Genomic DNA, 14,904 nt, shown 5'->3' on the forward strand with positions numbered 1-14,904 from the left:
CCTTTTCATTTATATAAATAAAAAATGCTTGTTAAAATCAGTATAAAAATTTATTTCAGACATGTATCAATCTACATTTACAAAATAAATTACTTAGTAAATTTTTAGCAAAATTTCGAGCTTTAGCGCCATTGGCATACCGAACGCGACATATTTGCATGCTGCAGCAAAAGTCAACCTATGCGTCACTGCACAGCGTCTCTATGACATAAATGAAGGCGTTAATACGTTGCTACCGCATGCGAATGCGTCGGTGTGCTAAAGGCGTTAAACCTGATTAAAACCAGGCAATGATTAATCAACGCAATTTTCCTAATCAACTACACAAGGTCACCACAAAGTTTTCAAAGTTATCATATCGTCACTCTATTTTCACAAACAATCCACATGAAAATATTAGCGCCAATACCTGTAATTAGAAAAACAGTGTATTAATAAATGGAAAACTTAACTGAAGATTCAGGTACCTATCGATCTTAATGACATGTAAAATTGGCTGTAAGTTTAACTTTTATTCGTAATAAAAAAATATTTATATTTAAAACTAGAGAACTACTAAGAAAATGAGAGATAACTCACCATAATCAATGCCACAACGATGGCCACAGCGCCAACATAAACGGCGTCCTCGCGCAGCAAGTCCACCGTCTTACTGTAACAGCCGTCCATGTACATCGTCGTCGGGTTCTGAGAGTACTGGCATTCCCGCCGCTGGGAACATCATAACAACAAATTAGGCAAACAACGGTTTTTTTATTGAACTGGGGTTGGACGAAAAAAACTCAAAACTGCGACGCGATGTTAAATCGTCAGACTGCTGGAAAAACTTTCAGCGTGATTCGCATTGCAATTTGCAAGATGACTCATTTGAAATCGAGCAGCCATAGTTTTATCATCTAGATATGTATAAGGTTAGCTTAGATTTTCGCTGAATAAGTAGATCGCTATCTCATTTGATGGTACCTATACTGTATATCGTACATATACTGTATACCATCTAGTCAAATGGCAAACTACCATTATAGTGAAGTAAACGAAGACTTTTCGTCGGAAGTCCTCAGAAACAGCTCTTTTTCAGCAGCGCAGAGCAGTGTTTCTGAGGACTTCCTAAGATTGGCTATTTTACTGCTTTATTGACTCCACTATTAGATAAGTAGGTATAAGAGAATGGGAGGACCATTTTCATCCCCTGATTATAGTGTCCGTAACGGAAGGGTTGCTGCGGCTGACCGCTGAAGTATCTCCTAAATGATAAGCTAAGCCTGGTTCCTAGTTGCATGAACATCATAGTCATTCCATAACATGACACAGGTATCTTAATTGCAAAAATCTTTTCACAAACTGACCCTACCACTTGGACTACTCACTTGGCGGGGCACATATTTACGTGGAAGCGAAGTGAGCTTTTCGATAACAAGGTATTAAGGGCTACACTCACGCTACAGTGAACTAGTTTCTGATAACTACGTAGCACCTCACCTTTCCCGGGTAGACTTCTTGACAGCAACTCTCAGGAACATTGTCGTTCCAGTCCTTATAGCTCTTGACGCCGCAGCACTGCAGGTAGGTCTGCGTGTCGTCCCAAGCCTTGGTGTACTCGTGCTTAGCACCGTAGTACGGTATGGAGGCGTGCATCTCTCGCTCCAGAGTGGTGAGCACTTTAGCCCGGAACACGAACAGTAGGATCCCACCCACTAACATCACCACGAAGATAATAAACACTAGGATGTAGTACTGAAAGGAAATAATGTATGCCTGGGTTATTACATTTCTCGGATAACACTTTAGAAAATAGATGTACATACCTAGGCAAGGCTATTTAAGCTCTTTTCAATCGTCTTTTTTTAAATTAATATCATACCACGGCAGCAATGAATTCGGTTATAAATAGTTTAGATAGGTTCGATAAGTGCTGTAAGTAGATTTCAGAAATTCTAGAGTTACTGAAGGCTCCCAGTATTTATATTGCGCAGTATTTAGCCAGCGATGGTTTGATTGTATAGGTAATCATATTTGCTGGTCAGCGGTCTAGATTATATTTTATTAGGATATATACATATTATTAGGATTAGGGATTAGCCTATCGTAAAGCGCCAACTCTGCCGTGACAAACTCCTATCGAAGATGTTGGCAGTTTAGGGAGTAACGAATTGTATGATCACACTTGAGTGCTGGTCTAGGTGAACTTATTAGGATTAGCCTATCGTTAACAGTTGTTTGTCTATTGCTCAGTACTGAACGGTCTACCGTTAACAGCATACACTTGACTTCCTTGGCCGCGCCGCAGCAGCCGAGCAGCGAGAGGAACATGACGGCGGCGTCCATCACCACGATCACCGCGACGGACGCGATGAACATGTTGTTCATCATCAGCGTGCTGGGGAACGAGCGGGACACCCAGATCTATACTCCGATGCCTAAAGCTAACGCGTCACCTATCTGCAACGTTAACAGCTGTTTGTCTGTGCTCAGTAGATATGCCTACCGTTAACAGCATACACTTGACTTCCTTGGCCGCGCCGCAGCAGCCGAGCAGCGAGAGGAACATGACGGCGGCGCCCATCACCACGATCACCGCGACGGACGCGATGAACATGTTGTTCATCATCAGCGTGCTGGGGAACGAGCGGGACACCCAGATCTATACTCCGATGCCTAAAGCTAACGCGTCACCTATCTGCAACGTTAACAGCTGTTTGTCTGTGCTCAGTAGATATGCCTACCGTTAACAGCATACACTTGACTTCCTTGGCCGCGCCGCAGCAGCCGAGCAGCGAGAGGAACATGACGGCGGCGCCCATCACCACGATCACCGCGACGGACGCGATGAACATGTTGTTCATCATCAGCGTGCTGGGGAACGAGCGGGACACCCAGATCTATACTCCGATGCCTAAAGCTAACGCGTCACCTATCTGCAACGTTAACAGCTGTTTGTCTGTGCTCAGTAGATATGCCTACCGTTAACAGCATACACTTGACTTCCTTGGCCGCGCCGCAGCAGCCGAGCAGCGAGAGGAACATGACGGCGGCGCCCATCACCACGATCACCGCGACGGACGCGATGAACATGTTGTTCATCATCAGCGTGCTGGGGAACGAGCGGGACACCCAGATCCATACTCCAATGCCTAGAGCTAAAGCGCCACCTATCTGTAACGAAAAAATCATAGTTAAGTACCAATTTGCTCACCACATGCCCCCGAAAAGTTTATGTAGGTATGATAGTAGGTCATCTCAGCTCCACCTGAACGTTCTGAATATGAACGCGTGTGTGTGCGCGTGTGTGTGTGTGCGCGTGTGTGTGTGTGCGCGTGTGTGTGTGCGCGTGTGTGTGTGTGTAAATTCAAAAATTTAGGTGTAAAGTCTCCAACCCGTGGGAAGTTTTTGTTTTTCAAAATAAATATTTAAGAGATTTGTAATAACGAAATCTTGACTCAGCAGAAAGAGATTAGGTATTTTCGTCTGCCTTGACACACCAACATCTACCTGTGAACCACTACTAATAAAAAATCTACGCTTAGACAGTAAGATACTGATCTTATTGGACTGATCATCCCACTGGTGCCTCAGTTGAAGTTCCGTTTCAACCGGGTCACTACACTCCATTTAGACTAACTATACCTACCTGCTACACCATCCACACAAACTCATATTTAATTATACTTATCTACCTAGGTATAATTAAGTAATATTTGCTTTATATACTTAGGTAATGATACAAGTCATCGTCAGTAGGTAGGTAGGTACTTAATCCATCCGGCTTCTAGATATATCTACCTACCAAGTACCATTGTTTTATTATTATTAATTGTGGTGATTAATCAAAGAAATAGGTAGGTAAGATTAGTAAGGTGAAACAACTAACAACATATTCTATCTACGAGCAAGTATAAAAACCGGCCAAGTGCGAGTCGGACTTAGGATGGATTTGGCTGAGAAAATGTAGAAGTTTAGAAGATAATTTGCAGGCCAAGAACTCCTGTAATTTTTTGAAGATTAATAGCATATTTGGCAAAGTAACAGTGCAGTTGACACATATCGACGCAACTGCATTGCAACTGCCAGCTGACCGCGTAATCTGCGTGCAGTCGGCGTGCAGTTCTATTACGGGCATTCGCAGTTGGTCGGTAGTTATGATCCACTTGTATAAAGTACAATGAAACTGCATCCCAATTCCCAAGTGCAATTTCGCAGTCGACTTACAGTCAAAATGCAGTCCGGCTGTCTTGACAAAGGGTGCGCTTAAGCGGAATAAGAAATTTTCATAAAATCTAAGTAGGTAAGTATATCCACGCGAACTTAGTGCCGGAAGACAGTGAAATATAAACGCAAGTATTTACAACTTACAAGTGTGAGGACGTTGATGATGACGAGTGAGACCTTCATGCATCGCCCGCAGCTGTCCATCGCGCCGCCCATGGCCATAGCCAAACTGCAATCAAATAAAAATTGTTTCAACGTTTTCAAGTAACTTTTCCTGCATTGTTGCTGTCATGAACCGATAGCTGTTCACTGCTTTACATAGTGCATCTAGGTCTCTTCAAGTACTTCCACGTAGGTAGGTTCCTACGCCACGGTCTTGCGCGCGCTGCAGGCCTGGATCCTGCGGCTCGGTTTTTTGTACGAAAATGTTTCTTTCATAGACTTTGAGTCTATTACTGATTATAACATGGTAAGTAAGATCCTTTAGATTGAACTTGCAGCTTCTGTCTTTAAAAAAGGTCCGGTTTGATAGAATGGTTTATTGAACAAGGCTCCTGTATTGTGATTTGCTTTAAATACCAGTGTAAGTAAACCTACGTTTAAATATTTATACTGTCTACAGATGACCATTTAGTCTCGACTGGCTTCGTTTAAATAGCCAGTCGAGTCTGCAATATAATAACGATAACACAAAATAATGTCTTACATTTTCTGACCATTGAATTGATAAATTGCAAACCACATAGGTACTGTTACATGTTTATTTTGATAGGTTTAACTTACCTACCTAATAGTCTAGTACACCACGGCATAGAATATCTTACCTCCAATGCAGTTGGCTGCGCTTGCGGCCAGTAGTTGACTGCACATGTCGTGATCTTGGTGCATCATTGGATACTTTTAAAATTCCCTTCAGCATTTCCGACTCCATAAATTCTCGCTTTTTGTTTTGACATTACATTCAAAGGATTTTTTATTTTGCTACCGTCATTTTCGAATATAAATTCCCGACTCACAAGGCTCATTGTGTCATATCTCTGGTCACCGTATAATTGAAAAAAAATCTAGCTACCTTCATTTCGAGTTATGGAGTCGGTAACTCAGATAGTCACAAGATACTATCATAATTCAGGACATAAGAATTCTTGCAACACAATAAAGCCTTACCTACTCGTCTGCTGCAGATACTACCTAAACTCAGCGGGCATTTGCTTTTACGTACGTCCCATCAACAAAAAAATTACGAGTACGATATAATGATGAGTAAGCAGAGGTGACATAACCCGACCTACACAATAATTAGCGACGTATGTTCCATTTTGTACCAATTTAACGACCGGTTCACACTATTCCAGTGGCATTCCAGTCCAGCGATTTCATCCAGCGCTGTATTGCTGTAGCTATAACTGGCAAGTGAACACTTATTGATTTCAATTACTAGGGTAGTAGGACTAGTATAGTTAATCTAGTGACTGATTGAAACTCTGCAGTGTGTCCAATTCAGCGCGACAGGTATAATCAAGTCGTTAACTTTTGAACACCAGCCAGTGTTTGTCAGTTGCCACCCCAGTCCCCACCCATTCTTCCATTCCAGTCAACAGTGCTGGAACAAAGTTATCCACTGGTACCTTCTACAGGCGGCTAGAAGTATGTGAACCGGCGATAAATATGTCCTCACGCATTTAATATGTATGTCACGCAGGTACTTACTATTAACTATACATTACTATGTAGTTGTACATATAGCCTGCATCGTAAACTCACACTTAATAGGGGAGACCGGGCACAAATGTAATGGCGCGGCGCACCATGTCAAAAGTAAAAAACGCTATAAAGCACCCGTCCAATGGCCGAAGCACCGCACATTTTGTGTCTATAGAGTGAGTATGTGTCCCTGTCTCCCTCATTTACGAACAGTCGTCGCGGCGTGCATTCGGCGCTCATGAGTATTACCTGTAGGTCTAAACTTAAAGCAACGACGTAAAATATGTACCTTGAACTTGTGTTGTTAGTATAAAAGTACCTAACATAATATAATGTGGACAAAAGGAAAGATAAGTAAGATTTTTTTTGAAGCTTTACTTATAAGTAATATCATAAATCCTAAACATGAATACATATTGGGTAGGTACCTATAAGTACCATTATAAAGCATAGATAAAAGTTAAGTTAAAGATATTTGATCAAACAAATATTAATAAATTTATTGGCCATACTAGAGCTAAAAGCATTGTGTACGTTTGTACCCCTGTCTCCCCTACGTTGTAAAGTGTCCTGGCCCCACGCGGCCGCCCGGTGCGCGTACGCAGCCTCAAGGTTATACACTGAATAACACAACTCTACATACAAGGTCCATCTAATCCATTCTCTCGATGACCAGGTGAAAGTTGCATCTATACAATGACTTTCTAAGCATGGACACATCACGGCATACAACACAAGAGCCCAAACATGGCACACGTTTCTAAATTCACCCTATGTAGCTTCAACTGCTCCATTTATACATTCCCGCTAACATTCAAGTCCTGTAAAGTAACCTCAGTGATTAAGCCGCAATGTAAATCGAATTAAGCACTCGAAGCTGAATAAGGTGATTTTAGAAGCAAACTTGAACAAAAAATGGAATGGAGTAGTGTAGCACTATTAATTTTTGTTATTTCTTTGAGAGATTTTTCGTTTTTGTAAATATGAAACTATTATACTATATCTATACTATATAACTATTATACTATATCTGCTCGTGCTGATTCACTGACTGACTGACTAACTAACTGACTGACTGACTCATTTGATCACCTCTTCTGTAAAATTTTGTATGTTTTTTTTACCGATGGTTTCGTATAGAGGACAAAAAATGATTGGGAGGAAAAATATGGATAGAGCTGATGATTGAGGATTACGGTGAGGAGCACGGCCAGGGTATTGAAGATAGGTGGGGGGTGCTCGAACAAATGTCACTCAGAACTGCATCCAATTGACAGGGAGCTGAAAAATAAAACCAAAATGGCGGATTCAAGATGGCGGCCATACAAATTTCATGGTGTCTATCTCGGAGAATATAAAAGATACAAGAATGCTTCTTTGGCGAAAGATGATCAGGACCCGAAAGTCTACTTGGTGAACAGAAAAAAATTCAAGATGGTGTTTTTTTTTTTTTTGATATAAAATATATGGTGAATATTGAAGAGACTAAAAGTTGGGAACTATGCAAGACTTTGATACGGTTTCTTTTCAAAATTTGTTTTTATAGAATTCTCATTCTGACAAATGATGAGAGCTGATGATTTTGGAGACGGGTGAGAAGCACGGCCAAGGTATTGAAGATAGGTGAGGGGTGCTCGAACAAGTCTTTCAGAACCTCATTCAATTGACAGGGAGCTGAAAAAAACTCCAAAATGGCGGATTCAATATGGCGGCCATACAAATTTCGCTGGTGTCTATATCGAAGATTATAAAAGATGGAAGAGTGGTTTCTTGGCAAAAAATGATCAGGACCCGAAATTCAACTTGATGAGCAGAAAAATTGCGGTCCGCTTGCGGGCCACGAACTCACGCGCCCTACTAGTTATATGTATATGGTTTTACGTGGGATGATTTATATTAAAAAAAAAAAATGACTATACTGTTCTTTTGTGTGTGCATCGATTTGGGTAAATATTTTGACAGTTGAAAGCAATTTCAGTACTTTTACTGTCAAAAAGGTTTTATCATACTTTCTGAGCATGTACTTGCCGCCGCTGAGTTTATTATAATGTCTTAAAACATTTTCTGTTTCTGTATTTATTACGAAAACAGCCTTCGACGCATAGCATAAGATACAGATACCCGTTATAGATGTTTCTATATGGCATCGTACCGGAACGTTAAATCGTTTGGTGGTAGAGTGGTAAGTAGCCACGGCCAAAGGCCTCCCACCAGCCGACCTAAACCAATTAAGAAAATCTCAATCGGCCCAGCCGGGAATCGAACCCGGGACCCTCGTCATACAAATCCACCGCGCTACCACTGCGCACCGGAGGTCGTCAAAAGATAATAAAATAAATGTGATACAATAATGGCCAATAGATTTTACATTGAACAAAAAAAAAGCTACTCCACAGTTTTGTTTTTCGGACATTCGTGACGCGCCCTTCCATCTGTCTCTTTCCGATGTGCGTGAGAGAAAGGAATGGAAACATTGTAAATAATTTTAGATATTTCTAGTGTTTTCAATGGTTTTACTAAGTATTTTACACTTTTTCGCATGTTATCTTACGTAAATAAAATTAACTTACCGGTGGTAAGTCACACCATCTCTTTTCTGCGTCGTTAACGTATTATTTCGGCACTTTTTGATCGCGCATTTAGGCGTCTTGACAGCTTTGCAGTCAACATGCGACTAATGAAGAAAGTGTGCTTACACCGAGTATAAGCACACTTACTTGGTCCCTTGTTATGCGCGCCAGTGCGATGTCCTTGCTTAGAAAGTCATTGCATCTATAGCTCAAAAGTATACCGAAAAACAATTACATGTTACAACATTCATTATCTTCTGAACTTGTGTACCTACCTAACGTAAGTAACGCTGACAAAAAAAATGTTTGAAAAACCGGTTGTTCGGAGAAATGCGTTGATATTAGTAAACAAACTTGAAACATGAGTAAGTTCAATCAACAAAGTAGCAACTTTTTAGACGATTCTTCACTGAAGAATACTTAATAGTAACGTAAAATAAGCCTACAGAAAAATCCCATAATAAAAAATATTATTTACGTTGGATCAATAAAAAATGCTGCTCACCTTTGAAATTAAATCGGATATTGTCAGCGAAATCAGTGGTTCAATTATCCGGTCACTTAATCATCACTCTCACTACTTACGTTTACTATCAGTGTCACGTAAAATCACTACGTTCATTCACAAAGTTACTTAACTCGAATACCTAACGGTAATTTGTTGTTATGCACGCCACTCGCAGCGAGAGAAATACAACTGGTTCGTATTACAAGTTGAACAAGTTGGAATGACGCCTCCGTCCCCACCATAAGGCCTTAGCGTGGAAGTCGCACACCTTCGATGGAAGCCTGTAGTATTTTCTGTTTGTATGTTTATTGGCTACCACCACATACGATTTTCAAACCGTTTATTGTTTGTATTTATGGATTTGATGTTTATACATTGTTGCTTATCAATGCTTTAGACCGCATGTCGTTGTTTATTACCTACGCATCTAAGGCACGGTTTATACAAAAGTGATATCGCGTTTTCGCTAGTTTTTAAAGGGTCACACAGAATAATAGGATACTATCGTGCCTCAATGGCTCATTAGAGATGATCTAAAATCCAAAAATTGTACAAAACTATTGTTGGAGGCAACGATTACCTATTCTTAAAAAACCGTGCGTTAGCATTTACTTGCTTTAATAAACTGAATTTTATAATATTTAACGTCTTCAAAAAGATTTAAAAAAAAAAGTTTTGATGCCAGACCTCATACGTAGGTAGTTATGTCTGGAGTTATGTTATCCTAAGTTCTAACCGACCCAATTTATTTTTACGAATCGTAAGAGTTAGTTGATAAACAACATTATCATCACCAATTTAAGTTTTCGTTCGTGTATTTAAAAAAAACTAAAATGTGTTGAATAAACTTCTTTTATTAGCTTTCAGTTAATAAAACGGTTAATTTAACAGAAAATTAGTACAAATGTATCGAAAGCTGACAATGAACTACAAAAACCGTGGCAACGCGTCAAAACACTGACTGAGCTTTAGTATACATTAACTGTCCCCAATTTTTGTTTCCAATAATGTGAATAGAACTAAGTTAATGGCCGGTTTACGTTGTTCTAGTAGAGCTCCAGTTTATCTTTCTAATCCAAAGCTATAATTTGCTAGAGGGTAATATTTTAAATCCAGTACAGTTTAATAAATCTAGTAACAAGTAGATTGGAAGTCCATTTTCCAAAACTACGAATAGAACAGAAACTTTTTTATGTAAAATAAACTTTTACAAGCCTTTGAAAGCGCGTCATATTCCGTGCAATTGGCATATTCACGATCGAACCAATAAAATTCCAGTTCACGTGATAACTTCAGTCTCAACTGCGTCGCCTTGCCAGCTGAGTTCCCGTGAAAAAGAACCCCGGATGGGTTCGAAACTAGATTGTCGGGTTTACTCGTATGTCGATTAAACACGTGAGTATAGCTAGAATCATCTATATTTATAGTGACAACTTTTACTAGTTCGCGTTGGAAAGACCTCACTGGACGTACCAACTGGAATAATGTAAACCGGTCATTACATCATCGTTTTGAAGTTCAAATTGTATTTGAACTCCTAAACGTACTAACAGTTCTTCTATTCGTAATTAATTGATAGCAATCATTTTATTACATTAAAAAACAAAGATAACATAATTCATACATAATTAAATTTAAAACCTCTCTAAGTAAATAAATGGTGATTTGACGTACGTTATACAATTCTTTACATCTATTGTAAATTATAAATTAAAAAAAACGCTTCAAACTATACTCCGATAATCCGAAACAATATATTATACACTTTGCGCTAGAAATACAACAAATACACTTATTACAAGCTACGCTACGATGCTTGGTTACATAGACTGATAATAAATTAATGAGCCAGACACATTGTAACACGCTATCCCATCCCACACACCACATACCCAGAGTCAAAAATCATAGGCGCAAGGCACATTGCGGGTAAAATAAAAAGAGTGGATGTAAGTCTTTTCTGAAATTTAGAGAAAACTGAACTTTATCTTCTCTAAGTAACAGTGGCGAAGGGTGCAGATCTGAAAAAGGGAAGCCGGAGCAAAAAAAGATCTGACCTAACAGAATATCAGAATATCATAATTAATAGGTAAACGAATGTATTAAATCACCCTTAAAAACAAAATATTAAAATAGTAGTATAAATAAAAATTTTAATTTGGAGGTACGATAAGCCGGTGAGCATCGGCTTATGAACCATATTTAGCTGACCTGTCAGAGAGACGAATTCGTATTCGTTCCGGGGCCACTTTAATTGGTGGTTCCATATTGGCGACCCGTAGAGTGAGACAGACTTAGTTCGCTTCATAAGGAAATGAAGGAGATGGAATACTAAGTAGTAAGCCGGGATGGTTACGGGTTATCGAAGCTATTTTCTATTGATGATAGATTTTCCCTGACACTTGTAAATTTTTAGGCGTCAAATTTGGTACGGTAGCATCATTCACTCTGGTAGCCTGCATGATAATAATCGAACTTTTGCCCTACATTTGTCACTAAGTACGTAGTGAGTGCTTACGTTATATTTTGCGAATTCTTAAAGGGAAGCCGATTGGAATCGGGTTACATGGACATTTCGCCACTGCTAAGTAATACGTACATATTATTTGTGAGGAACTCACATTGTTGAATAATTCAACAAAACAAAAACAAATCATTTGACTATTAGATACGTAAAGTTTAGTAAGTTTTATTTTTATTTTAGAAAAGACGCGTCGTACCGCTTCGGCTGCCGCAATGTGCCGCGATCCGTAGCATTTTCCGTGACCAACAAATGTCTAAGAACGGGTTCCCGGGACCCGGGAGTTTACAATACACCCGGTACTAAAGTATCCTTACTCTGTGACACGGTCGAGTTAACTTAGCACCTGGCGCTGATGGCGCCATAATTATACGCCAACTGAGCTCACAAGACTATTAGGCATGACACAGAGCAGAGACCGAATTACCGGCATTTTTTTCGTAGCGTCATTCACCAAATGTTTCGGAGTTTTAACGTTAAAAATTTTGAAACGGTAATGTTTCCGGCGCAAAGAAGGATTTTTTTCGCATTCAGACGAGGTGTGTTAACTTGACTTGACGAATATTCGACGAGTAAAATATGTTCTCGTCGGGTCGAGTTAACATGGCACCAAGTGGAAAATACAATCTGATTTGTTTCAACACGCGTTGTTTGATGTAGCGTAGGTTGGCGTGTTACATAGTGTTCCCGGCATAATGCATGAGAGTTACATCCTTTAGTTTAGTTTCCCTAACAACTATGAAAACGAGACACATTACTGTGCAGCATCCAATAAAATCACAACACGGTTGTGAATGTGAGGGTATAACAAACAGCTTACACCAGAGCATGACAAGGTAGATTTTAATACCTATAAAGCTTAGCTTAACCCCTGGTGCGAGTTGTGATGACAATAATATTCCCAGCCAAGCTTTTAAACAATAATATGGTCAGAAAAAGTTATTAACCAGCCCCAATATTATGCAACATTTACGTACTGCACTGATTGCATCAAACTTAATGTAGGCCTGATTTATCACGCATCAATAATAAATAGAACACTGAGTGGCACACAATCCACGGAGAGAAGTTAGTGTCGGGCTGTATTTGTTACGTAATCCCATACAAATTCTCAAAACGGTTTTAGAATAAACTCAGTGGGCGTTACCATTTTGGGGCACCAACCAATCACAAACGAAACTATGTTTACAAATTGAATTTCGAATGTTTTTGAAAACATTTTCGAATTGAATTTCAATTGTTATTCAAAAGCATGGGTGTGATTGGTTGGCAACTCAAAATGGTTAACGCCCACAGTTTTTTGTCTTAGGAATTTTTATGGGATTATATTACAGAAAGAGCCCTATAGTACTCACTTTTCTCCACGGAAAGAGTATATAGGACTCTCCTTATGTTAAAACGGACTATGGATACATAAAGGAATCCTTAGGGTTTTGCTCACCAACCGATACTGGAGTTATTATAGAACACAAATGGCTGGCACAGAACGAACGAATAAATGGTGATATAGTTTAGGCCTGTTCAATTACAATAGCTAAGTCAACAATATCGAGACATACTTAAACAAAATTATACACAAAGATCGATACTAAGCCACCACAGACTGCAAGCTTTAGTTCGGCCGATAATTTAATAGGAAGGTAAAAGAACTTTATACCAATGGCGGCTCATCAGATCTTGGAGGTACCTACCCATATTTCGCTTGTCATATAGAAAAATTTCTTTCATTTAGATATTTAGTCTCTTCGCCGTACACAGGCGCAGTCCACACAATTAACACAAACTGTGCTATCGACAACAATTCACGAATCGATATATAAGCATAGTTTGACATTAATATAATAAGTGCGATCACTTGTCCATTACGTAAAAGTTGCATCGATCATTGCTACAATCTCAAATTGTTGTGATTGGTTGAATTTATGGTATTTCGCTATAACAATACATTTCAAGCAATAACAAGAGTGTTTGGCTAATCAGAGGTGACTGAGATCGTCACACCAATAGTCAAACTACGGTGGGCAGAATTGGTTGTTACGATATGGTCACGAATGCACAATTTCAATTAATAAATATTAATCGGCCGGCTAATAGTCTCCGAATAGCGACATTTCGAACTGCATGGCAAATGGCACGACACGATCCAACAAAAATATCTGCCGATCAAGTCTGCACTTTGTGGGAGCCTTTATTGTAACAAGTTAACATATAACCGGGAAACATCGATAACATCCAAGTTTGAGCTTACACCTATTATTATGAAATACAATTGAGCTACACTAAGTATAATATTTTACATCAAGTTTGTCTGTTTACAACACTGGTTATAGTTCCTAATAAAAATCTTGCTACTTCGATTGTATACAAAAACCTTGTGCCTTCCTTGTCACAATACGGCTAATATTGTATAACTACACTGTTCACAGTAACTTGTCCCTTGCCGTTATGTTGGCACCATTGCTTTGTTCACTTTATTCCTTAGAACTTAGGGTTTATTATTGTGTGAACTGCAATGGTGCCAACATGACGACAAGGGACAAGTTATAGTGAACAGTCTGTTATATAAAATGACAAGCCTTACATTGTCATCCCTTTCATAATGCTTTGTTGTTTCATGTACAATGAATTTAGCCACATTGACTCCAGTAGAAAGAAGGCACTACGTATAGACATTGTAAAGACAATTATTATGCATAGAATTTGTTTACAAACGAATGAAGGCGAAAACAAACTTAAAATACGTGGTTCGGCACCAATGTAACTTGACGCGTATGGATTCCCGTTCATTCGCGCCGCGATTCGCGCTTTTGAAAAGAAACATACTAAAACCACCGAATGCAACACGGTGTCGAGTGTGTAGACCAATTTTATTTGTGAGTCCTAAGTATGTTTCCGCCTTTAGCATCAATACACAGTTACAACATTCACTTCAAAAGTTCAACATAGGACAACATAGTACGTCAGTATTTAGATATTTCATAACAAAATATAATTTATTGCAGCTGCACAGTAAGATATAAAAATAATAATTAATTAATTATAATCTCGCGTCGTGTAACCTGACGTGCGTGCAGTCACTCGGAACGAACCGTTATGGTCCACATTCATTTGTACATTTCGAATGTTACCCTATCATATCGCACACAAAAATATACAGTAGGTCGTTTCCAGAAAACCTGCATCAATCATTTCAATCACAATATTGTTGTGATATATTTTTTTGCCAATAGTAAGCGAGTGTCGGCCAATCAGTGATTGCGATCGTCACACTGTAGCTGTCATTTTACGGTAATCGAGCCCCAGGTTTCTGCAGGAAGGTGGCACTAACAACGAAACAGCTGATTTTTACGATTCCGTAACTCAATAGGAAAAAGAAACTTATAGGATTACTTCGT

General features: G+C 39.3%; 1 protein-coding gene and 1 long non-coding RNA gene across 6 annotated transcripts; one reads left to right on the forward strand and one right to left on the reverse strand.

Annotated features, from left to right (window-relative positions):
- Positions 1-34: 34 nt before the first annotated feature.
- LOC123866074 (leukocyte surface antigen CD53-like) lies at positions 35-9,385 on the reverse strand. 5 transcript variants are annotated; one of them, XM_045907398.1, is made up of 6 exons: positions 8,986-9,385; positions 4,351-4,435; positions 2,962-3,153; positions 1,480-1,734; positions 580-711; positions 35-409 (listed from the first exon to the last, which is right to left on the reverse strand). In XM_045907398.1, exons 2-6 carry the CDS (start codon positions 4,426-4,428, stop codon positions 362-364), a joined length of 705 nt encoding a protein of 234 aa, XP_045763354.1. In that variant the 5' UTR covers positions 4,429-4,435; positions 8,986-9,385; the 3' UTR covers positions 35-361. The 5 variants fall into 5 exon arrangements, with proteins under 5 accessions (XP_045763354.1, XP_045763356.1, XP_045763352.1 ...); XM_045907400.1 differs by lacking the exon at positions 8,986-9,385 and adding an exon at positions 5,279-5,302; XM_045907396.1 differs by lacking the exon at positions 8,986-9,385 and adding an exon at positions 5,031-5,250.
- A 389-nt stretch (positions 9,386-9,774) lies between these two features.
- Positions 9,775-12,433, forward strand: LOC123866519. The gene is made up of 2 exons (XR_006796213.1): positions 9,775-10,991; positions 11,578-12,433. It is a non-coding gene; the product is annotated as an uncharacterized LOC123866519 (long non-coding RNA).
- The last annotated feature ends 2,471 nt before the right edge of the window (positions 12,434-14,904 follow it).

Source organism: Maniola jurtina, chromosome 6, assembly GCF_905333055.1.
Source record: "Maniola jurtina chromosome 6, ilManJurt1.1, whole genome shotgun sequence".
Lineage (NCBI taxonomy): Eukaryota > Metazoa > Arthropoda > Insecta > Lepidoptera > Nymphalidae > Maniola > Maniola jurtina.

Coding starts and splice junctions, on each gene's coding strand:
- LOC123866074 (XM_045907396.1), bottom strand. CDS start 5,137: ATGGAGTCGGAAATGCTGAAGGGAATTTTAAAAGTATCCAATGATGCA. Junction 4,436..5,030: donor CGCAGCCAACTGCATTGGAG/GTAAGATATTCT, acceptor ATTTGATTGCAG/TTTGGCTATGGCCATGGGCG. Junction 1,735..2,961: donor TCAAGTGTATGCTGTTAACG/GTAGGCATATCT, acceptor ATTTCCTTTCAG/TACTACATCCTAGTGTTTAT.